The following is a 25,000-nucleotide window of genomic DNA, read 5'->3' as shown; positions in this document are numbered from 1 at the left end:
TTAAGTCCAAGGTAATCAGAGGTTTTTCTCTTCTCGCTGCTTTGCAATTTGTCTTCGCCGCTCCCTTGCTGCTCAAGAAAATCCTCTCGGACCAGGGTACGTAAATACATGTAGATGCACACAGATTTCAATAAGCATCACAGTGTCCCCTTGGTCTTTTCTTTAACATCACTTGTGTCTCGGATAACACTAACCTTTACCTTAAAGGGCCATATCGTGTTGGATGTCAAAATACTGGGCGTGCCTTTCTGGACATTAGTCGATCACTTGACCAGTACGGAAAGGCTTTTCATTCAGGTTACTAAATAACCTTTTCATTAAACGGCAAACAATTAAAGGAAAAGGGCTTTCCCTCTTTGACTGTGCACCATTCAGGAGCAAATCAAAAGTCAACAGTGCTAAATAATGTAACAAAGAGAGTATGCACGCTTGTCAGCTAGTCTCAATTTAAAAATACAAGGTAAGATTTGGTGTAACAGTCTGCCGTTCATGTGTACACACTGTACTAGCAATGGCTTTCTTTGACGCCCTGTGATCTAACACCACAAAATTATGCATTGAAGAGCAAGGACTTAATGAGTAAATATTAAATTAAGCATAACATTGCATCACCTGATGGTACCCCTGTTGCTGCCACACCGCAATCCTGCCCATTGACAAAGAAATGCAGTGTCCCATCTGATTTGCGCATTATTCCAAGACGCGACCCCTCTTCTAGGTTATCTAGATCACAGGCATACCCACTCATGATAGTGGCACCATTCTGTAGCACAGACGAACCAGACACCATCCATGACCCACTGTCCAGGTCGGTCATAGTGCATGGAAATTGCAGTTGGTCGGGTGGGGTTGTACATATTCCTGCATATATAAGATAAATATCTCTCAGTTCCACAGGGCTCCAAAGGATGCCATCAGCAGAGGTTTCAGCCACTAAGGGTGTATTCGATTGGGAAATTCTGATTTAGATCTTAAAATCTGGATCATCAGATTTCCAATCAAACACAAAATCTGAAGACAGATTTTGTCACAGATTTCACTAACTGGAAATCCATGTTAGGAAGTACTTATTAAATTAGTGAAATCCACGTCAAAATCCGCTTTCAGAGTTTGAGTTAGATTAGAAATCCAAAAATCCAGATTAATTTTTAAGATCTAAATCCGGCATTCCCAATCAAACGCACCCTAATTAAAACAACAGCTGATCCCTTTTTGTCTCCAGTTCTAAAGCCTGCTCCCACATAATTTACTCTTATCTTCCTGGCCCATACATTTGAAGGATGGATAACTTTGTGGATCAGTTACTAACCGAAAGTTTAAATAAGTGCAAACTATTTGTGCACATAACTGCAAATATGCAAACCCTAAACACGTAAAAGTATTTAAAGGTGTGCACAAAAACTGTAGCAAACGTTTGAGGTGAAGTATATTTTATACTCTGGATAGTGACTTATCCAGTGGATAAAGTTATGCAGCTTTGAACAAATGGGACCTGGACTATTGGGAAAGGCAACGAGATCCACTCAGAATAATACTGCGGCCTTATATGGCTTATTCTAACCATAACCTTGCAGAGCATTTATTGTAGAGGTATTTAGACACAGCTGTACAGGCAATATTGCTCAGTCAAGAGTTTATAGGACTTTTGCGTCAAAGATCATGGGATCATACTCTGCAGGGTCTTAAAATACTAAGTAGAGAGTGCTGTCATCTGCATAATTATGTTTAGACTTTCAAGTCTTAATTCTTGTGTGAGGATATAAACTGTTGGTCCTGATTCACATAATTATAACCCTGTGGGGTTACTTAGCATGAGAGGTTGACTTTAAGAAAGTACAATCTAGTAAATAGGATCCTGCTTGACAAGACTGACAAAAGTTGTGTATTTGAAGTGCAGGTTATAGACAAAAGATTGAAGTGATCCTCGCCAAATTTAATTAAGCAATGGTCTCTGAATAATTATATTATATTATTGTCCAGCTTAGTGCGAGGATGGCTTCAATCTTTCGATCTACAAGACTGTAATGCAGTGTTTTACAATCACATGATCCGAAGCCAAGCTTTTTGTAAACCCGTACAAAAAAAAAACAATGTTTACAAGAAATAGAGTTCATTTCCCCGAAGATTTTCAAGCGCCCTAACAAGGTGTTGTTTCTATATGTGCCAGGGACAAAACAAATTAAGGTTAATGGCTGTTAACAACTATGTTTTGCATGCAGTCATAATTTGTTTAACAAACAACTGCACAACTACCAGAATGAATTCTAATATCCAAAGCAATGCTATGCCAACACAAAACAAGGATAGTTTGATAAAAAATGTCTGAAGTGGTGTTGCATAAACTTAAAATACCTTCTTAAGTTTTCAATGCCGAGACATCTTCAAATTTAATCTTCCTCCAAGGTTTACACCTACGCAATCTTACCACACAGATGCCTAAAGATGGAGGATTTCCCTTCCAGGATCATTTAATTACTAAATTTTGCAATTTTGATTCCTGACCAAAACAGTTTCCCTTGACAACAAGCCAAATTTTAAAACAAGAGGTATCTTATCACTGGACAATGGATGATGTCAGATTAATTATGTCCCCAAAAAATACAGGAAGTAAGAGGTAATTTGGCAGCCTTTTTGTAAATTCACAGTTTATAATAACAGCTTTTTATAGATGGTTTTCAATCAAGTGATGAGACTGCCATGTTGGTGCACAAAACAATTATAGCAAATAATTTTATGGCTCATGTTTTGCATTATAATAATAGAATCAAATTCCCAAAAGATGTTTTTCTCTATCGTTCTGTGTACCAACATGGCTGCTGTGATATAAGGTGAAAACCATCTATTAAGTTACAGCTGTATCTACTTGTAGCTGTTCCTAACCAGGTATTGATTGTAATAATTATTACTTTCTCATACGCATTTCTGGTGCAGCAGTCACCAAAGTACAATGTATTTAGTACCTGTACTCTCAAGGCCAACTGCCTGTCTTAACTGATAAATGACAACACAAGCCTGCAAGTACTTAACTCTTTGAAGTCAGTCAATTCTATTTGTAGACTAAACTCCCTTCGAAAAATTCTGGTGTATTATCCACTGAAATGCGAGCAGGCTCTCAGCGAAGTCGGAGGTGAGTGGCGAGGTTGTGAGACACAAGACTTGCCAGCGCACGAAAGTAGCCACAGAGTCAAATTTAGTTACTAGTTACTATAAAGCCTCCCTAGGTCATTTGCAAACTTGCTCGCAGCACCAAAATGAAAAGAAAAGAGCAGCGCTTTGAGTGCGAAAGCCAAACACTGTACAGCCTGCTCACAGGTTAGCTGATATAAATCTAAGCTTGCTTCAAGTATTAAAGAGCTCTACTATGTCCAAGGCTATTACATTGTACATACTGATCAATTCATTAACTCTTAGAACAGACCTGCTTCCATGGAGCCAGACCAGCGACTCACAAGTTTCTCGATAACAACCTCAAACATCTCATCATCATCAAGGGGTCTGTGACTCATCACAATTGCATTATTAAATTCGCACAAAGGATTAATCCGCACTGCACTGCGACAGTTAGCATTCACAGCCACTTGCCCGCCATGAAAGGGACTAAACTTGAAACACCTATTACGTTCACTGTCTGGTAGACTTAAGTTTTGAAGGAGTATTGAGGAAGTAGACTCCACAGGTTGCCGTTCTTGAGCAATGATGACCACCTCAGAGACTTCTAAGGGAAAATCAATCAATTGTCATAATTTCAAAATGAAAATAAACAGGAAGGAGTTAGAACATCCACATTTTTCTCAGAAAATTTTTGATTCCCAAATGAGATTTTAAAGACCTTCAAAGCAATAACATTGAGCTACAGGGATTCTTAGGGGGCAGGGTAATTATAAATATTTTGGTTCATGTGCCTGGATGTTTCCTAGACCAGATTATCCAAATTGGTCTTCTTAACTACGAAGAGTTAGTTTTGAAATCAGGTACCAGTTGAAAGAAAATTGAAGCCAGTGCTACTGCATCAAATATCCTGATCACTGCTAATTCAAGGTTTTTTGACTTTTTAAACAAACACATTTTCTTGTCCTGCATGCACTTAATCAAATAAATGCAAATAAGTTTTGATAACTGTTTTAGTGTCCCCTTCCCTAAAGGCACTAAATGCCACTTCATGTTCGAAGGCTAGGTGAAGCTAGCTAGATATACATGTAGGTGGTGTTAAGAATTAGAGACATTTTGTGATTTTCATCAAACTTAAGCATGCCTCAAATTGAGGGCCTTTCTTAACATAAGTGTAAACACGATATTAAGCCTCTTTTACCATTCATTGGGCAGACAATTTCAGCTCCTGTATTTTCTTCTGTTCCCGATGCAATAGTGACCTGAGTGCACTGACCGAACAAATCTACCACACCATACACATCAGCAGGAACAGCTGTCGCAGCACAACCAAGATCAGTGCCATTTACAAAGAAGTGTAATGACCCATCTCCTTTACGCATTACTCCAACGACATCTCCTATCTGACAAGATATTAGGAAAATCAGGTCCAGCCTATTCTATCGGTAGATCGGTCATTATAAATGCAAACTAAATGAAAAAATAACAATAATTTGGAAGTGCCATTTTCATGGACCTTATTTCACACATTTGCTTTGTCCTAGTGCTAAACAGGAAATAAACATACAGTAGTAGTCCTAATAGAATCCACTCATTATTTTAATGAGCATACACAAGAGCAAATGCATGCATATTACAAGGCCATGGATTATCAATGAAATACCCAGGACACCAGCAAGCCATAAAGCATCTCACTCACTTCATAATAATAATATTATTATCATGGCTCATTGAAAAGCACAATCAGCAGCTATGTACATGTATATTTGTCAACAAAAACAAAAAATAAATGCATCCAAATACACTGTAGCCAACATTTCTGCTATCACATCCTGTGCAGACAATCTCCATGTTGAAACTGTAATATTTGAAAGTAATTAGCAATAACTGGATCAAAGTTATTTATCCAATCAAAGGACTGTATCAAGATCTTTGCACTTCAACTTAAGTCTGAGATGTCATTTGACAACCTCCAAATCAGAGCTGACACATCCTCAAGCCTTTGCAATAAATAGTTCCATCTTCAGAATCATCTCACAATGGAACTACTAGAGCCACATCTTCATTGTTACATGTAGTTTTGTATTGTTATGCCAAGATACTACCTTAATATCATCCAGTGTGAGTCCATACTCTTCAACCACTGTCACTCCATTGCACACCAGGCTTCCACCAGACATCATCCAAGTCCCCGGTGGTTGCACATTTGTCATTGTAGAAGGAAAATCCAAGGTCTCTGGATCATGAGTGGTAACTCCTATTTCTATTGATCCGGCCCATTTGGTGACCTGTTTGTCTATACGCACTTCAAGAAGTTCATTGGGAGAAAGGCATCGGCTAGTTAGGACAACAGCATTGTTGAATTCTTCATTGGCTCTATAAGGGCAAATGTCAAATACAAAAATATAGAAACAGCATTATCGAAAGGGAATCATGATTGCACAATGTATGCATAACTGACTCAGGTATCAGTCAAGACTAAATTACAAGCTAGACTGCAAAACAGTCGTATTTTTTGCGAACGCAAGCAACGCGGTAAATATTCAAACGAAAGGTCTTTACACACGAGGATCACACTTACGGCGCTTCAGCCTTCCGAAAAGGGAAGAAAACAACTGTTTTGCAGTCTAATTACAAGCTTGCCTGATACCTGACTGAGAAACAAAACTTTTTGCACCCTGAAAGAAATAAACGTCATTAGGAATTTGTTTTATGTTTGGATAGATTTTTCCTGTTCTATTGGGTGGAAACACTTTTTAATTAATCACTGGACTTAATTGAAAATGATGAATAGCAGCTAAAGTTTTTAAAACTGGTTGCGAACGTCTCAAGCTACTGGCCATGATCCCTGTAAATACTATAATTTTAATAATAATAATAATAATAATGAGAAGACTGGTAAATGACATTTGAGGTGTGAATGGGTTTAACATAGGAAAGGGTTGGAAAGTATCCGTACACTTCAACTGCAGCAACTTCAGCCCACTATGGATGAAAATGTGACCATTCATTGGTTACCTGTTGACCTCTTTGACTTAATTTAAGAAGATCTAGTTTTTTTTATGTTGACGGGGAGATTCTTGGAAAAAACATCACATGCTCCTAACAAAAATGAGACCAAAGACTGTCCAATTATTACTACAGCTGTACATCAGATACTCTACAATTGAGTAATAAGACACTCAGCTGTGAGAGCAGGGCGATCAAACTAGGTTTAGGTGACAACCTAGACAAAACAAAAATAGTTAATATAAAAGATGGAGGGAAAAAATTTACACCTTTGAAAATACCTGGCAATACCTACAGAGCTGTAGTCAAGAATGTCCCTTGCCCCCTACAGAAGCCGAAGGTCACAAAACATATAGTTTCAAAGCATACCTTGGCCTATGAGCGCTTCGAAATCCGTTAAATAAGGACACAGATGTACCACAGCGGGGATGAAAGACCAATGGATTTCTTGGTGAATTGATTACAGTTTCATCTGCAGCAAAATTGATACTTTATTCAACACTATTCCTTCACTACTGTTCAAAGCATCGCCAATTTGAAACACTGAATGCTGAACTGAAGGTTTATTTACAATGAATCAGCATCATTACAGACCCTAAACTTAGCAATAATTGTTTGTAATGGTATATCTCAATATCCTTTCTTTTCTTACACAAGTTGTATTCCAAACTAGGCAGCGCTGTCATCCACTGAAGTATGGGGACTTGAGATTGCCCCCACGGACGTAATTACATACGACTCAGAGCTACTTTCAAAGTATAACAGACATCCCTAGCTGTGTGCTTCTTTGTGACAACTCAAAATCATAGCGAAATCCCTGACCAACAGTTTCAAATCCCTGGATCAGCACTCATGACTTTAAAATAACTGAGGAGTTAGTTTTTCAAGTTTTCAAAGGAAAAGGACCATAAACCGTAACAGGCTTTAAAAAACCCACACTTTATTTGAGAAGAGTATGGGATGGAGTCCCCAGTTGTGGCTGCCCCGTTTTCTCCAAAAGAATTGGCCGTCTTGGCATGATGTCTCTGAAAAGGCTTAAGGTGTATAAATTATAGAGGCCACGTAAGAAGAAACAGTCACAATTCAAAAAAGGACTTTGCAAAGTGCTAGAACATATACATATTCAGATATACATGTAGATGCTACACTAATGCTATACTTTATACATACTATTAGACTCCACGATCTCTTCTTCCTGATCAGTTGTTCCGGAGACTATAGACACCCTTACGGTGGCACCATAGACATCCACAGCACCATAAACAACAGGAGGGAGGTTGCTTACAGCCTCTCCTTGGTCTTCACCGTTAATAAAGAAATGAAGAGATCCATGACTTTTCCTCATTATACCAATCTTGTCACCTGCCTTTGAAATGTGATCAGTGGATAAAGATAATACTTTACAAAAGTAGAACTCGCTTTCACAATGAGTTAAGAGGGCTGATTAACAATAATATTATTAATAATATATTATTATTGTTATTATTATTACTACTACTATTATTATTATGAATGATTGTTTTATGAAATTTTCATTAAATTCTGAATGCTTGGACACTTGAACCAACTGATAACCAATAAGAGCTGATATCGAAGATTGAGTGAACTAATCAGAAAGCTGGCATGCAATATCCAAGATTGAAAATTCAATGAAAATTTTTTTACAGTTTTAAAAACAAAACCTCTTACTAACCGAGTTCAAGGCCTGTACTTTAAGTTACAGACCAAGTTTTTCCGTTAATTTAGGGCCCAAGCATGCAGCACACAGGCCATAAATCAATAGGAAAAACAAAGAACCATACCTTACAGTATTGCCTGATTTGAAGCCAAGGGGGACTAGGTACATGTAAGTGTCTAACTGCCCCAAGGGAAATAATGTTCCCCTCGGCTTTGCCTCGAGGAACATTGAGGGTCTCGGGGAAACAAAACTCACTGTTTCCCATGGGGCCAGTCATTAAGTGTTTTGTTATACCTTCCAACTCAAAATAGCATACATAGATTTTAACACGGAATTTGGTGCTGTTTCAAAGGTGCAGGACCTGATCACACGCGAGTCGAAAGTTCAAGCCGTTGTTTCCCTTGGGAGTTAGTGAGATTTGTTCACCCTAGGGAGTTAGTGAGTTTTGACCCATGACACATTCTCCTCCAATTGGAAAACGTATTTGAGTTGGGAGGTATGACAACAACTATTGATCCACATAGTCAGAAAAGGCACACCAAGCTTTACAAAATCCCCTTGGAAGTTTGCTGTTAATAGACCCAATATTAAGCAAGACACAGCCATTTAAAAACGGCAAAATTTACAAAGAAACGTACAATGTATGGCCAGCCGGACACTGTGTCTGGCCGTCCAAACATTTCTTTGTTAATTTTGACATATTTAAAATGCTGTATCAGTCAAAATCTGGTGTCTGACATTTGCAGACTGCAGACTAACCCTAAATCACAATAATTATTGAAAGCTAACTGTCTTAAAACGGGTTTTTAGACTTCAAGAATGTTTATCAGTGCTATTTGTAGGCAGTCTGCAGTCTGCAAAAATGTCAGACACCGGTCAAAATCAGGCTTCCTAATTACTACGAAAACCAACGATCTGTGGAATGGGTGGGAATTTATGTCTCTGCTCCGCCCACTTTCGCTCGTAAATAGCTCAAATTCTCAAGAGGTAATGGTAGAACTGAGTGTATATGGAAGGCTCTATAATCGTGGAAAAGCTCTCTGAGGAGACTTAAGAATGAAGATTATACAAGACATTATCGGAAAAGGTTTCTTTCTTTCATGTGAAAACGAAAGGCAGCATAAGCGCAAGGAAATTTCCTACATCTGGCCAATTAAAGGACTCGTTCCAGATTCCACGTGTCTGGGCATTAATTTTGAACAAAATGGTTGATGCCGTGGTTAATTACGATGCATATGTCAACATTCATTTTCACTAAGTATAGCTACTTATGCTAGTGCTAGTGCTTGTGCTTGCGTCGCTAGTGAAAACCAGGCTTTAGCAATCACACTTGCCCACCTTCAGCGCCTCAAGGTTTATACTTGAGTAATCCCTTCTGGCTTCTTGGCTGTTCACAATGACCGTTCTTCCACTCAACATCCATGTTCCGGTTGGCATGCTTGTCATGGTTGGAGGTAACACTATTTCTTCAGGATTGTGACTGGTGACTCCCACCTCGATAGAACCTGCCCATAATTCAGTGACAGATTCTATTTCGATCTTGAAAAATAATTCAAAATGTCAGCTATAAAGGTCAACATTGCAATCAGCTTGAAAATTAGACATAGTTTGATGATAATCTTGTTTGGAGAAGTTTAACCCTTTCACTCCCAAGAGTGACACTTATAGATTTTACTCTGTCTAACACCAGACGATTTTACTCGTCAATGGGGAACCCCACGGGGATGAAAGGGTTAACAACAGCTAGATTCACTCAATGTCCCCATTGACCCTTTCACTCCCAAGAGTGACACTTATAGATTTTACTCTGTCTAACACCAGACGATTTTACTCGTCAATGGGGAGCCCCATGGGGATGAAAGGGTTAATGTTGATTGATAAGCCATTACGGTATTTCAATGATAATGAAGTGAAATGCAAATTAATGACAACGAGAGCCTTCTGTCAGTTGTTGTCAGTGGTTTTGTAACACGTTGTTGCATGCTTCCCTCTACTCAGTTTATTTACCCATAAGGAGCTTAGGAGTCGTAATTTGTTTAAAGAGGCTCTATACCATAAAGGACAGACCACAACACTGGGAACTCCATGCCCTACTCTTTGGGAATATTGTGTGGGTAAGTCTCAATCATGATTCGGAGATTGCGGCATTTCATACTGGCCATCTGAAGAGAGGCAACAAAGGCTGCTTTTGCTGTTCAAGAGCTTTTAAGTGCAATCATGATAACTCTTCTTAGTTAAAAAAAGGTGTTGTTTTGGAACTCGCTCCACTCCTTTCAAAAAAAATGATCATTTTGAAGCTGAAATTGCCCCTTTGCCATTTATCATCATGTTGCGAAGAAATGAGCACGGTGACTCTCCATTTTAAATGGTTTAATTTACTCGTAATAGGTTCACAGAAAACATATTTTATGGAGAAAAAAAGTTGGATAGTAGAAGTTGTAGTATTTACCTATAAATGACGTGAAACTGCATTTGGAGCCTGACACTGAGTGCAAGGTGATGACTGTAGCAGTCCAATTTGCTCACATTTCTTTGGAAGATTGAGCAATTTGAGATCACTTTCTTAAAGACGACAAACAAGCAGGCTCAAGTTTTCAGTTATATTCAGTAGCTTTTGCTACATAACAACAATTTTTCTGGTTGATCAAGTTTCGAATGCTCCTTGCAAAATTTGGTAAAAAAAACACTTAGAATAAAGGGCATACAGCGCAAAAACAAGCATGGTAACCCCATCTTTTTATCGCATTTTTTAACTGTCCTGTGTATGAATATCAATAATTATTGTGCTAAGTTTGAAAAAAATCTGGATAGTATGTCATTTTCATGGGAATTACCTTAATTTAATATTATTTTTGAGATGAGACTTAATTAGTACTAATATTTAAGCCTAAAAGGATCTCCTTGCCATGGGGCAGTCTCCACCTAGACGTTGGCAGACAATATAAGGAAGATACTTCGGGTTTCCAATGTCCTCTCAGGGATACAAAATTAACGTTAAGGAGAACAAAATATCAAAAATAAACTTAAGGCAATAATTCTGCTGACCTCAAACAACTCATCATCTCTTAAGGGTGTACTTGTGAGAGTCACAGCATTCTTGAACTCCTCTGTGGGTCTCTGACGTTCTGCAGTTCTGTTATTGTTCGAAAGCGTTATTAGCAACCCGCAGTGGGGATGAAAACACACTGATGCAGTAGAAGGGGTGTTCTGCACTTCTGGTGGACTTGCACCTGAGTGTAATTAAAAGTAATGTGCCAGTAGGCGTTACAATTGGACACACATACAACAGTGCTTATTCAAGGGGCTACGTAATATTATTTTAGGGTAATGTAGAAGTGATCCTTGCACTTGACTAGACAATTTTAAGCAATTGTCTCCTCATAGACACCTCAACAGGATTCAAAACCATGACCTGCTCCCAACTGAGTGGCTTCATAGCTCAATTGGTAGACCATTGCACTCGCTTCGCAGAACTCATGGGTTCCAATCCCATTGAGACCAGCCGAACTTTTTCAGGTGTCAATGAAAGAGACTGTTTGGCAGAGTTTTATTGGATCTTGTGGAAGCGTTGAACTTTACACTTGAACTTGATCTGAACTCGATTGAACTGATCTGAACAATGGAACTGAACGACTTTCCGGAACTACTAAATTCTCCAACAACAAATGCCAACAACAAAATGACAAGTCTAACCGTGCTTAGATAGGCTTCAACTATGTAGTCTAGAATGTTCCTTATGGTCATTTTAAGCAAATAAATCAGGGCATTACTCATACTTATTTTTAGGATTGCAGACCTTTCCATGATCTGTCACTTACATATAAACATACATCAGCACAATATAGAACTTTCCATGAAAAAAACAATAATTTTGTAACGTTTCTAGATCATTCCAGAACTCTTCAGGACAGAGACAACTGCTTAAATTGTCTAGTTAACCCTTTGACACCCAAACCGGCCTAAACCGGCCAGACTTAGTATTTTATTTTTACTCTGTCTAATGCCAGACAATTTTACTCGTCAATGGGGAACCTCCAGGAGTCAATGGGTTAAGTGTGAAGATCACTTTTGCATTTCATCTATAACCCACACTTCAAATATATACATTTCTTCCATTGTTTTAGGGTGTTTCTTAGAAATTTCTAGTTAATTATGAGCTTTGAGCTAAAAATGGTGATGTGCAATTCCTTCAAGTGGTACTACATGTCTGATCAAAAATCTACACCTTTTTTTTTTTTCAGATTTTGAAAGCGTGTTCGCTTAACACCTAACTGGCAAAAATTTTGAGCTTCGAGTTTTATCCGAAGGCTGTTTATTTTGAGTGTAAGTTTTGGATTTCTCGGTCCGCCATTACAAACATTCAAAACTGACTGATTGGACATCAGAGGGTTGGGTCCAGAGAAAATGACGTCATTTACTCACTAGCTTAAAATTTCAGCGTGTAAACGCAATTTATTATATATGCAAAACACGAGTTTAAAAGTCTGAAAGCCCGAAACTCCTGTGCTGCATATTAATTCAGCTGCATACTCCATTGACTCCTAAACCGGCCGTAACCAGCCGCGCGCGATGACCCCTGAATTACCTAAACCGGCCTTAACCAGCCATCCAAAATGGCCTCTTGACCTACAAGCGACAACGAAACTTGTGTACATCTCTGAGGAGGAAAGCCATAACTGGTTATTTTCGTCATAAAACAAATAACCTATCATCTGACCCAAGGGAATTTTGGAAGCTTTTTGGCCCTCTCTTCAGCTCTAAACAAAGAGGAACTAATGATATCACTCTTTTGGAGGATGATGTATTTATTACTGACAAACAACGTATACCCTCTATCCAGTCTCCCTTAGGAAATCTAAATTTTTTGTTGTTATGGAGATTTAGTAGGATAATTGACCAATCATTTGTCGTCTTGTGAGCATATTTTGACAGCTGATAAGAGACCCCACAAGGGCTGGCTTTTTGCCCTTTCGAATCACCAAAAACTTGATCAGAAATCATATAGCGAATGTGAGAGAATGATTAACACATATTAAATATAAGGTATTACAATTGAACCCACTGGAAACTCAGAAAAATCTGAGCCCCAGATGGGATTTGATCCCACGACCCTCCGTGATCTAGTACGGATGCTCTATTACCACTGAGCTACTGGAGACTCTATGGTGAGCAAGGGTGAAATGTGGGTATTTGACTCAAGCTGCATCACACAGTCACAGGAGTCAAATAGAAACTGACAGCATCGCTCATAACTGCGCAATTCTATTCTGTCAGTCGCTATTTGACTCTGTGGCTGCGTGATGCAGCTCAAGTCAAATCCCACATTTCACCTTCGCTCACCACAGTCCCCAGTAGCTTAATGGTTAGAGCTTCCATACTAGATCACGGAGGGTCGTGGGATCAAATCCCACCTGGGGCTCGGATTTTTCTGAGTTTTCAGTGGGTTCAATTGTAATACCTTACAAGAAATCACACAGCTAGGACAATAAACCTATCCTCTTAACAAAACAATAAGGTGATTCATTAACCCACTGACACAGAGGATGCCCCTAGTTAACGAGTAAAATCGTCTGGTATTAGACAAAGTAAAATTTGTCAAGTCTCAAATCCAGGGCTCAATGGGATAATCCTTACAAATTTTACTAAAGCCAGACGATTATTTTTACTCGTCCATGGGGACTCCTTCTGAGGCTATAGGGTTACTTAAATTAAATGACCACCCACTAAAATATAAGAAGATTAAGAGAATCTCACATTAATTAGCTGAAAAGAGATAGTGGTTTCTCGCTGTGACTTTGAGCGCGTTACATGTTATTTGGAAATAGCCGATAACTGTTTGCGGTTACTTACCCGTAGCACTGTCGTAAGGTTTATAAATTGAAATTTCGACACATCTTCCGTACAAATCGACGACAGCATGAACTTTCTGAGGAATATTTGTGGCCGCTACACCCATATCGACACCGTTAACAAAAAAATGCAAGCTTCCATCTATTTTTCGTTCAACACCCACTCTATCACCTTCTTTGAGCTCGTCAAGATCCTGGCCGTAATCTTCCACGAAAGAAGAAGCATCCTTTAAAATAGTCCTGCCGGACATAATCCATGATCCATTTTTTAACCCGGCTGAGCTAGAAGGGATTTCCATACAGCTTGGGTCACCCACGGTCACGCCAATTGCCCACGACCCAGACCAATTACCGATTTTCCGGTCTAACCGGACTTCAAATATTTCATTCTCCTTCAATGGAAGATTGCTGAATGTCAGACCATTGTTAAACTCTGCGGCGGAGCTTCGTCTCCGAGCCGTTCGGTTTTCATTGCTTAGAAAAACAAGAGAACCGTGGCAGCGGTGAAACTCTGCCATGTTCTTATTTCTTTATCCCATGGTGTTTACCACTGACCCATCTCACTGCTGTCAATGCTGTTAAAAAGTTGCCGTAATATAATACTTACTCTGATTGGCTCAGATAACGTACCAAAATTATGTCCAATGGCAAACTGTGTAATATACATGTAAATCAAAAATTGCCAAACTTGTTCGAAAACGAAACGTTACTGAAGTTTAATATGGAAAAAAAGCATAGAGATTTGATAAGGAAGAATAGAGTTGCACTTGTGGCAGATCTAGAAGCATTGCCGTTGTCAAATTATCTCTATCAGGAAGGGGTTTTATCAGAAAATGACCTCGATAACATCAGAGCGGAAAGAACAAGATCTGCACAGGCAGAAAAGCTCCTAGACACTTTACCAAAGCGCGGACCAAAAGCATTTGATACCTTTTGCTGCGCACTTGGGGAAACAGACGGCCAGGGTCACCTTGGAGATTTGTTAAGGACGACGTCTGGAGCAGCTACCCGAGGTATTATTGCGTTCATATTCTTCGCCAGTAACCAACTGTAAACCCGGGTTCAAATCACCTGACGTTCATTTCTACAATCTTGGACAGAATAAAATGGAACAGAAATGCCCCCTCTCCCCCAAATCAAGGATGAAGGTGCGTGAAGGCCAAAACGCGCCATTTTCCCATCACTGATTTTGGGGGGAGGGGTGGTCTCAATGTTCCATTTAATTTGTCCAAGATTGTAGCTTCAACATGCATACTATTCCACCCCACTTCCATCTGGAAAATAAGATCAATTTGCCCACACCTCAGAAATAAGCCAAGTTTTCTTCCTGCAAGAAAAAAAGATCCATCTTGTTCTTTAATTATAATATACCCCTTCTGCAAGATCAGATAATTCTGAGCTGAATTTCAGAATGCCCAGTCACTTAAGTCTTATTTGCATACGATTTTTGTGTAAGCTTATTTTTATATATACCTCATTATTGAAACAATGCCACTGCAAGAACACAATACTGGCCATTTTGCAGTTACTATTCTCACTAACCCACTCCCTCAGAAATGATTTCAGCATTACCCCCTTAGGAAATCCTCAACCAAGGTGGGGTCTAACATAAAATGGAATAGCCCAACAAAGGAAGGTTATTGGACCCCATTATCTGTCTCACCTTCCTATGAGCTCAGATTTAGAAGACACCAAGTCTTGTGTAGTGTTTGTAACCGATGGAATAAGTTCTACGCCAGACAATTTATCCTCACCAACAATTAGCCAGTAGGAGGCCTAAAAGAAACTATGAGGCTTATTTTAATGAGGTCTCCTCAGTTTTAGAATAGACTTAAGAAAGTAAACGACAACATGGCGACGGATATATATTATATAATTATATTACCTGCTTCAAGATAAAGTTTTTTTGGCTTGTAGTCACCTGCAAGTTAATCTATAAGAATTAACTATTTATTTGTGCGATATATACTGAAATAGAATACTGATAGTGGTCATAAGGGCTTCAGATAATGTTATCAACATGAACTGACCAAAGTTTAGGCTAGGTATCTCTAAAATTCTTGTTGTTCACACCAGTTAAATCTCGGGATAATTCTTAAGCAATTTACACCTGATCAATGAAGGAATTTTTGACAATATTATAAAAGTGTTATATTTTTGGATGATATAGTTATACTGATGGTCAATTTAAAGTTCATAGTTAAGCTTCGTATTATCATCAATCAACTTAGTTTTTTTATATTTTCTTCCAACAGCAGTAGTGTCCAGTACAACCACTGAGCACAAATCAAGTAACCCTCCAGTGGAGACAAGTGATGGTGGCAACAGTGTTTCACAACTTGCAACTGCTGTAAAACCTAATGTCACCACTTCATCACAAGCAAAAAACAAAAGCATGTCCGCAAGCAGTGATGATGATTTCTCTTACCCTATGAGAAGCCGACCTCACGGGTGGTGCCTGATAATTAACAATGTTGATTTTGAGAATCTACGAAGACGGAGTGGTTCAGATTTAGATGCAGAGCAGCTGGAGAAACTGTTCACTAAACTACAGTACAATGTCAAAGTATGTAGGAATCAAACTGCGAAACAGCTTAAAGACACTGTCTTGAAGTTTGCAACGATGGATGACCACAAAATAGCTGATTCCACGGTAATCTGTCTTCTTAGTCATGGCCTTGAAGGACGTATTTATGGCAGAGATGGGGTGTTGGTGTCCATACCTGATCTCCTAGCAATGTTTAATGGGTACACGGCGAAGGATCTGATTGGTAAACCAAAGTTGTTCTTCATACAAGCATGCAGAGGAAGTGATTTCGATCATGGAGCAGATGTCACTGACAGTGGACCCAATGCTGAAGTTGGAGAATACCATGTCAGGCGCGCTACTGCTGAACTTCTTTCAGCAGCTTTCCCCAGTGACAAGGCTGAGACATTTGTCGAACCAGAAACTATCCCTGCTGAAGCCGACATGTTGGTTGCGTATTCCACAGTTCCCGGGTATGTTTCATGGAGCCATTTGCAGAAAGGTTCCTGGTTTGTGCAAGCCTTGGTTGACGTATTCAATGCCTATGCTGGAAAAGAAGATGTTGTCAGCATGCTGGTGCTAGTGAATGGAAAGGTTGCTAAGGAGTTTGAGTCTTTTAACAGGAAGAAACAAATTCCTGCTCCAGTAGTGATGTTAACAAAGAAAGTGTTCTTTTTCCCTCCATCGTAGGCATTTCACTGCCATTTACATAGTCCCTCCATGTCATGCAGGAGAAAGAGAAATGAAACACATTTCATTAACTGTGAATAATAGCAACAAGTAATTATTGTGGATAGAGGACATGGCTATTGATGTTGTTGAGGTTGGACATGACAAAAAAATAACAGATAGCTTTTCTTATACTGTAATGTCTTTTTAATATTGAAGTTTATATCCATGTTTTTACATGCCCATATTCACCCTTGCGCTTGTGTTACTGTTTTAAAAGGATCTGTTTTCAACCCACTGATTTCTGAAGTGTCCCTCTCCCTGTCAGTCCAACGCCCAGGTAGGGGAGTGTTAACCCTTTCACCCCCAAAAAATCGTCTGGCGTTTATCTAGACGGATTAAAATCCATAAGTCTCAGTGGCCCTTACAGGAGTGAAAGGGTTAATTAATTAAGATGAGGGTAGTAGAACAGGGGACAATAATTGAGTGCTAACTTACTTCTTGTGTGATCCTTTTCATGCTTTTTTGCTAATAATACTGTCAATATTTATATCATCATAATTTAAGTTGACGCAGTGTTTAGCTTTCATTTGGATAATCTTAAAATGTTGCAACAATTAAGTGCCAAAAAAGGTGAGACAAATGTAGATCTAATTCTGTTAATAGCCAAAGGAATGTTCTTCAAAGGAATCGTAGGGAAAAGGATTTTAAGATACAGGAATTTATTAGTGTCATTTTTTAAGAACTTCTTACTTCTACATTAAGTGTAGTATCACTTAATGTTTAGTGTCATTTAATTGCTGTGCTGGTGATGAATAATGACCATGATAATAATTTAATAATAATAATAATAATAGTAATAAATATCTCTTCATACTCTCTCTGTTCATAGTACATCGCTTCTTGCTAGCGTGGTGCAGTTCGTTTTTTTATAATGAAATGTCTTCAAACTGCAGCCAAATCGTAGAATTTAATAATAATAATAATAATAATAATAATAATAATAATAATAATTTAATGCTTATATAAGGCACAAAGTAGTATGTGAATGTAATCGAACGCACCTGTTAATGACAAAATACGTATTGACTGCAAAAAGTCAATATAATCGTAGAAGATAAACAACACAAGGTTCGTACTCAGGCTGCATTGGTAATACTGAAGATACAACATATAAGTGATAAAAATCTCCCGCAAATGTTGGATGTGACTCATGAAATGAATTAATGATTGTTTGATAAGTGTGCTTTGGCTTCAATCTATCTCACATCCAACTGGCAAATTGAAATTGTTTATTAAATTGTTTATTAAAGTGCCTTTTAAATTCTGAACTGTTTCAATTTTACCGAACTACAGGGAGATGTCTTAATTTTACAAAACGACCACCACAACAATAATTTCCTTGTAAAGTCATAATACTGTTATGGTATATGAGCTGATAACTGAGATTGAATGAGCCAATCAGAACACTAGAAATGCAATATCCAAGACTGAGAATTGAATTATATTTAACAAAATTATTCTACGAGGACGAACTAGATATAAAGTGATTAAGTTGGTTATATAATCATTTTGTATCCAGCAAGCCCGAGTAGAGTGATAATTTGTTTTATTAAAACTGCAGGATCAACAACATTGTCGACCAAAGCATTGATTTCTACCTCAGACAGTTCCGGTCCAAAAAAATGGCTTTTGTCAGCTGTTTTTTCTCAGAGATGCAAAAATGTTTTCAGCTCGCTTTATTGCTAATGCGTTCCTTGACCATATTAGGTAGAGCAGGTGTATGAGCCGATAGCCTGTCTCTGGCCAGCCAATGAAAATGCTTTTAATAAAGAAGGTTGGTCTAATATATTTTAGGTTGTTTGAGACAAAGAAAAGACTGCTTTTTAGGGACTGTTTACTTGGCAGGAAGAAGATCCTTACAATCATTAGCAAGATCGTTATAACCAAGAAGGTGAAGCGCCCCACTGGAATTTGTTTTCTGTATTCACTTTACAAACAAAAAAATAATAGTGTTATGGATGATCTCCTTGCTGAGGGATAAGAAGGTGGTAATTCTCAGAAAACCCTAGCACACTGGTAAACTATCTCACTTGGAAGATCCTTGTAGAAGGTGCAATTAAGGAACAAATGTGGTGGCAGCTGATTATTCAGCAACTGGAACAGCTCCGGCAATTTCTTCATGTAACCAAGCAGGAACTTGTTTCGCCCTCTACAGCCTTACCAGTCAAAGCATCTTCCTCCCTCCATGTAAACAGTCCCTCAGGGTAACATTTGAATTGTTCTGGGACATACTGCAATAAAATGTGATCTGAATACTGCCTTTGTATTTGTGTTTGAGTCACTTCTACTCTGCCTGCATACATTCAGTCATTGACTGTGGTGCACCTGTTTTCCACTTTGCTCTTCCTAAGTATTTATCGCATCAAAATCTAATTTAGCACCTTTACCACTGAACCAGGCCACCTACATTATATGGGAGCATCCCACCCTGGTTTGGAGCAACACTCACTGTTTTTCCAACTATGTTTTCATTCAGAGCTGAATTGCTAATTGCTCCTCATAGGAATGGTGGAGAACGTTTCAAAAAAGGGTAACATCATGCCCCAGTTGTTCCAAGGGTGTATAGCGCCACCCACCGGATTCTTGGTTTTCACGTGACGTCATCAAAACTAAAAAATAAGGAATTATCAATCCTTTTGAGATTTTAGTTTAGTTAGTTATTAGAACAGCTGAAGACTTGTCTTTTCACAAATTTTCAGTTTGATAGGGTTTTCGTCTCGTGGTAAAGCAAGGTTGAATTTCTAAGCTTTTGCGTGACACGGTATTAAAATTGCGGTCGAGAATGCTATCACGTAGGTTAAAAATGTGACTTATCCGCTGAGATTTTGCAATCTGAACAGTCCTTGTATGAGAATAAGTACTCATAAAGATGTTTATGAGCTCGGGCGAGAGATATTCAAAGAATTGTTTACTCAAAGTTATAAGGATTTGTATGGAGACGCCATGTTTGTGTCCCTCTCAAGGACACAAATATGGCGGCCGGAAGCTAACAAAAACATATGTCTTCGAGTTTTGCTACAAAAAGCCAGTAGTTGTCTTCTGAGGGAAAATCGCACAGACCTGAACCTTTGCGAGACTATTTGAATATTCATCTTCTTTTATCTCTGATTTTTGACTTTATTTGTTGAATGGTTTTGATGATGGTGTGACAGTGAAAACCGGCAATAACTCAATTTGTTTTAATAGTGTTTGTCCACTGGATAGTGATTTATCCTGTGGATAGAGTTATCCACCTTTCGAACAACTGAGGCCAGGAGTAAGTGGTGAGTAGTGGGATTTCAGTGCCTTTAGTCACTTGTGGACCTCAGAAGTTCAAGCTCCAATCAATAGCTGTGTAATATCTCACTGCCCCAAATCACTGTAGAAGAACAGTATAATTGCCCTGGAGGGATACATTCAGCATTGTCATTGGCTTAATTTAATTGCTGTTTTTACTTTGTTGTTAACAAGCTGAAATGTCACTGCAAACACTGACTGGCAGGAGCAGCATCAAAAAGCACGGCCAATGGTTGAAATTCAAGCTTCAGAGGTCTACATATTTATGACAGGTGCAATAAGGAATGACAAAATGGAAAATTTCATAAATTGTGGTCAATGTTTAACCTACGACAATGTAATCTTGCTAAAATATACTTTAAATGCATGCAAGAAGAGTCTCTGTTTTTTTTTTTTTTTCATTTACACATAAAAAGAGTGAATTCAAGCTAAGTAAGGAACATAAGTAAGTGCACTAAAGTGCTGCTATGACCAAAAAGTCAATTTCAATTTTAATTTTGATTTCAAAACTATGACTTTGTTAACAAAACAGTAACTAACCCAAGTTTTAAGCCTTGATTTAAAAAGATACCTGTTTATTTTAACTGGAGTTTCCTATTTAATGGTCTGCCATTACTAACTTTAAAATCCTGAGAGAGCTGGATCGAGCAGAAAATGACGTCTAAGACTCAGTAGTTTAAGAATGTAATGTACTGTGTGTGCACGGCTGAATTAATATGCTGCACAGGTGTTTTGGGCTTTCATATATCATAAGCTGTGTTTACACCCTGAAATTTTAAGCTAGTGAGTAAAGTGAGGTCACGTTTCCTTAGATCCAACCCTCTGAGGTCCAATAGGTGAGTTTGGAATATGATTAATGGCCGACTGTGAAATCCAAAGACTTACACTCAAGTAAACAGCCCATGGATAAGAATCAAAGCTCAAAATTTTGCCAGTCAACTGTTAAGCTATCATACTTTCAAAATCTGAAGAAAAAAAGGACGTGACTTTTTTTATCATAGTAGCACTTAAAAGACGCTGTTTCCAGGTCCCCAGAGGTTTCAATAAAATTTTAAGTTGACAGCTAGTTTAAGTAGAGAAACCAACTGTAATGTCATCCCTCAAAATTAATCTTCGGTTTCAAAAAAAATCTGTCTTGTTACTCCAATAGACCTCTTTACAGTTATGTGCTTAGCAGGGTTCGTACGCGTCTTGAAAACCCTTGAATTTCAGAAGTCCAATTTCAAGGCCTTGAAAGTACTTGAAAATTATTTTTGGTCCTTGAAAGTCCTTGATTTTTTATTGATCTATGGTGGTTAGTTTTTGTTGCTCAAGGTTTACACTTGGACACAAAAAGCGTCGGCTGACAGTAATCATTGAAACCACTGGGACCCAGGCTCCCTATCTCAGTTTATCCTTCATCTGTACAACCTTCTTTCAAAATAAGATGTGGACTACTAATTTTTGTATTTACCACAGTACATTTGGTAAATAAACTTAAAATCTGCATCATCACGTCTAAAATCCACAATTTGTTTGGTCTGCACTGAGAATGCTAACCTCTGTCTAGCTCTGAAACCTGGAAGTCCTAAAAAATTTTCAACATCATGCTCTTCTGGAGGTCTTAAACATTTGAAACAACAGTGGAATATTACTATGACTGCACGTAGTTATTACAGAACTAGCCAGAGGTTTATAATTCAAGGTACTGACAGAAAGAAACATGGAATCCAAAAACCAGAAGGCCTGATGTGTAACTTGACCAAGTTAATGATACCAATTTAAAAAACATGTATTTGCACAAAACCTAGTCGCCTTCTCTAAGTACCTAAAGCCGTTGTTACATGTTGAAACGTTTAGCTGAAACTTGTGTGCAACGGCGTTGCGAAACATGTTTCAGCAGGTGTTGACACAGTGGTGACAAAAACGAGAGTTTCACTGTTTAACACCACTTTGTTAAAGTGATCTCCCTCGCTCTTGTCACGCTACGCTGCGTAAGCCAATCAGAAACCGGCTTGAGCCATGTAAACAACATTTCGCAAACAGTTTCAATGTTCCCAAACGAGTTTCGACCTTTTTATGTTACACGGCCGGTGCAACGCCTCCTGAACTTTTTTTGCAGTGCCGTTGCACATAAGTTTCAGCTAAAAGGTTCAAGGTGTAACAGCCGATTAATATCTCATTAATAATATTATTATCATCATACATTCTATACACTATATCCTTTGGGTACAGCCGTTATCAGTCACACGCGCCCCTCAATGGATTTTCTCCATTTTCCAAAGCTAAATTTGGGTGGATGTCAATCCAATGTTTCCATGACAACATAGTCCTGTTCACTCTGGTGGCAGTCAAATTTATCATGGAAACACTTGATTGATGTCCACCCAAATTCACTTTCGGAAAATGACAAAAAGTCGTTGAGGAGCGCATGTGACTGGTAATCGCTGTATATGACAAATTTTGTCAAAATTGTCAAAAAAACTGGAGTCAACGGCCAATGTTTTATTTTCAGTTAGTTCAATGTCTTCTCTTGCTCTCTCTCTCTCAGCCGGCCACAATCCTTCTCCACTGTTTCCTATCCTGCACCATCTAATGGATTTCCTCTGGTAGTGGTGGGCGCTTGCTGTTTATCACCTTGGCAATATACTGGTGGAACATTGTTTTTGGCCTGCCAGGTTTACGCCTTCTATGCTGAGGTTGGTAGAAGGCATATTTGTTGATAGGCTCGTCAGTTGGTTTTCTCAAGATGTAACATAGAAATTTCAGCTGACGGCCGTGTATTTCTAGCGTCAGAGGCTTCTGCTTGACTTGCTTTAGTATGTCCTAAAGTAGGTCAAGCAAAAGCCTCTGATCCTGGGGGTACATTGAAATTATAATATTGTTTCCAATTGTTTCATTATAAGAAAAATAAAATTTCAAGCCATGTAAATTGCTGATACAAGAGGGGCTTAACCCTTGACCCCTCACGCACCCTAGGATGCCTCCAGTTGACAAGTAAAATCGTCTGGCGTTAGACAGAGTAATATCTGTTAAGTGTCAGTCCTAGGGGTCAATAGGTTAACTTTCTGCAGACCTTATTTTTTTTAATAGACTAACCCATTGACTCCTGGGGGTTCCCCATTGACGACAAAAATTGTCTGGCGTTAGAGTAAAATACTCCGGCGTTAGACAGAGTAAAATACTAAGTATGTTCAGTTTAGGCCAGTTTAGGGATGAAAGGGCTAATTAAAGGGTACAGGAAAAATAATAAAAGTTATAAAAATATACCTGTCTGTAACGAAAAGCATTCATTTGGCAATACTTTCATGGAAAACAAAAGGTTTTTACAGTAAGAAATATGTTTTGTCTTTGTCAATTTTATGTAAATGTTGTGGTATTTGAAAAGAAATAAAGTTATGAACAAATTTAGGCAACTTACAAATTTTCCATGAGATTCTATTTTCATTTGTTGATTTTGGAGTTGATTGATCAAAAAATAATACTCTTGAGATAATAAGGCAGATATTGTAAGAAAAAATAATCTTGCAGCGCTATTTGAATGAAAGTGACATTGCTAACCTTTTCACTCCCAAAATTGTCACTTTTAGATTTTCTCTGCCTAAATGCCAGACAACAAGGAGCTCCTTGGGAGTGAATTTAGGGTAAAGAATAAGCAGCAGTGGTATTTCATTGAACGCTGAATACCAAATGCTGAACACTATAAAATCAGTATTTGATGGCAATAACTGCACATGTATGCAAAAACTAAAAGCTAACCATTTTAGAAATTGGCGCTTAGCTAACGATTCGGCTTCCTGCAAAATACCAGTCAGGGGTATTTTGCAGAACACCGAATGGTTAGCTTTCAATTATGGTAGTACACGTCTGCAGTAATTAGGTCTAAGCGTCGATTTCTAAAATGGTTAGTCTTCACTAATGATAGGCTGTATCGTTTTGGTTTAACGCACTCTCCGATTTGTACTTTTTGTCGAGATCATGAACCAGAATCCGTTGAACAATTTTGCTCTTTCTTTGCAAAGTTTCATTTGACTTCTGGAAACATGTCTTATCCTGGCTTAAATTAAAGACAACAATATATGTATTACGTCATTAAATATAACCAGAAACCCATAAGGGTTGAAACGTGTAACGCGCGTTCACAGCTTCCGAATATTCAGTGCGAACTGATTGGTTGAATGTTTCAGTGCTAAGTACCATATTTGGAAACCCCTCGCTCTTGTTGTTCCAAATATGGTACTTAGCAAATTGAATATTCAGAAGCTTGTTTCCCAGCACACAAGGGGCTGTTACTCGTTTCAACCCTTATGGGTTTCTGATATAACTGATTTAATTTTGGTAAGTTTGAAATGGAAGATTTTCTCTTCATCAATCAAATTCTATTGATAGGGAAACATTATCATTATTCAAGGAAATGTAATGGAAGTCTTCCTTCTCTTGGCGGTTTTATTGCCAGGACAAGGCATGTTCATGGCAATGAGCTAATTATCGTGAGGTAGAGAGGGAAGGTACTAACTTTACATTTAAGGAAATGGGAAAAGCTAATGAAAAGTTTGACAGACTAATTTTTGATTGCTCTTTGTAATCTCAACCGGCTGTTTTACTGTTGTTGTTGTTGTTGTCTTCTTATATGACCATCGTGCTTGTTTGTGTAAATGTAGGTATGCGTACAAATATATATTGAAATTTAAAATAAAATAAAATAAAAATGGTTAGCATTTAGTTATTGTTGCGTACATGTGCAGTCATTACCATCAAATAACGATTTTATAATGTTCAGCGTTTGGTATTCAGCGTTCGGTTCGGTGTTCTGCAAAAATACCTCTGCCAAAGAATATGCAA

At 38.3% G+C, this 25,000-nt stretch overlaps 3 protein-coding genes across 4 annotated transcripts in view; 1 reads left to right on the top strand and 2 right to left on the bottom strand.

Annotated features, from left to right (window-relative positions):
- Nucleotides 1–14,190, bottom strand: part of LOC137997846 (neuralized-like protein 4) — a 41,815-nt gene extending 27,625 nt beyond the window's left edge. Inside the window, exons 1-9 of one of the 2 annotated variants that reach the window (XM_068844138.1) lie at nucleotides 13,646–14,190; nucleotides 10,841–11,025; nucleotides 9,134–9,334; nucleotides 7,288–7,483; nucleotides 6,487–6,589; nucleotides 5,214–5,484; nucleotides 4,310–4,511; nucleotides 3,419–3,715; nucleotides 613–861 (exon numbers count right to left, since the gene is read on the bottom strand). In XM_068844138.1, coding sequence (XP_068700239.1) covers nucleotides 613–861; nucleotides 3,419–3,715; nucleotides 4,310–4,511; nucleotides 5,214–5,484; nucleotides 6,487–6,589; nucleotides 7,288–7,483; nucleotides 9,134–9,334; nucleotides 10,841–11,025; nucleotides 13,646–14,162 — 2,221 coding nt within the window. In that variant the 5' untranslated portion in view covers nucleotides 14,163–14,190. The remainder of the gene's footprint in view (nucleotides 1–612; nucleotides 862–3,418; nucleotides 3,716–4,309; nucleotides 4,512–5,213; nucleotides 5,485–6,486; nucleotides 6,590–7,287; nucleotides 7,484–9,133; nucleotides 9,335–10,840; nucleotides 11,026–13,645) is intronic. The other variant, XM_068844139.1, reaches the window with a different exon arrangement.
- Nucleotides 14,191–14,304: 114 nt separating this feature from the next.
- Nucleotides 14,305–17,719, top strand: LOC137997847 (caspase-3-like). Its single transcript, XM_068844140.1, has 2 exons — nucleotides 14,305–14,657; nucleotides 15,900–17,719. Exons 1-2 carry the CDS (start codon nucleotides 14,366–14,368, stop codon nucleotides 16,859–16,861), a joined length of 1,254 nt encoding a protein of 417 aa, XP_068700241.1. The 5' UTR covers nucleotides 14,305–14,365; the 3' UTR covers nucleotides 16,862–17,719.
- A 2,601-nt stretch (nucleotides 17,720–20,320) lies between these two features.
- The window catches only part of LOC137997845 (exoskeleton protein RP43-like), a 6,993-nt gene continuing 2,313 nt past the window's right edge, over nucleotides 20,321–25,000 (bottom strand). Inside the window, exon 1 of the mRNA XM_068844136.1 lies at nucleotides 20,321–25,000. This exon is cut by the window's right edge and continues 2,313 nt beyond it. The gene's annotated coding sequence lies outside the window, so the exon portion shown is untranslated.

Source organism: Montipora foliosa, chromosome 3, assembly GCF_036669935.1.
Source record: "Montipora foliosa isolate CH-2021 chromosome 3, ASM3666993v2, whole genome shotgun sequence".
NCBI classification, from domain to species: Eukaryota; Metazoa; Cnidaria; class Anthozoa; order Scleractinia; family Acroporidae; genus Montipora; species Montipora foliosa.
The sequence above is the reverse complement of the archived record's forward strand: the minus strand, read 5'-3'. Positions and strand labels throughout refer to the sequence as shown.

Bases quoted from the DNA above. Each gene is read 5' to 3' on its own strand.
- LOC137997847 (XM_068844140.1), top strand. From the start codon at position 14,366: ATGGAAAAAAAGCATAGAGATTTGATAAGGAAGAATAGAGTTGCACTT. The intron at 14,658-15,899 runs GTATTATTGCGT...TTCTTCCAACAG, and splicing joins GTCTGGAGCAGCTACCCGAG to CAGTAGTGTCCAGTACAACC.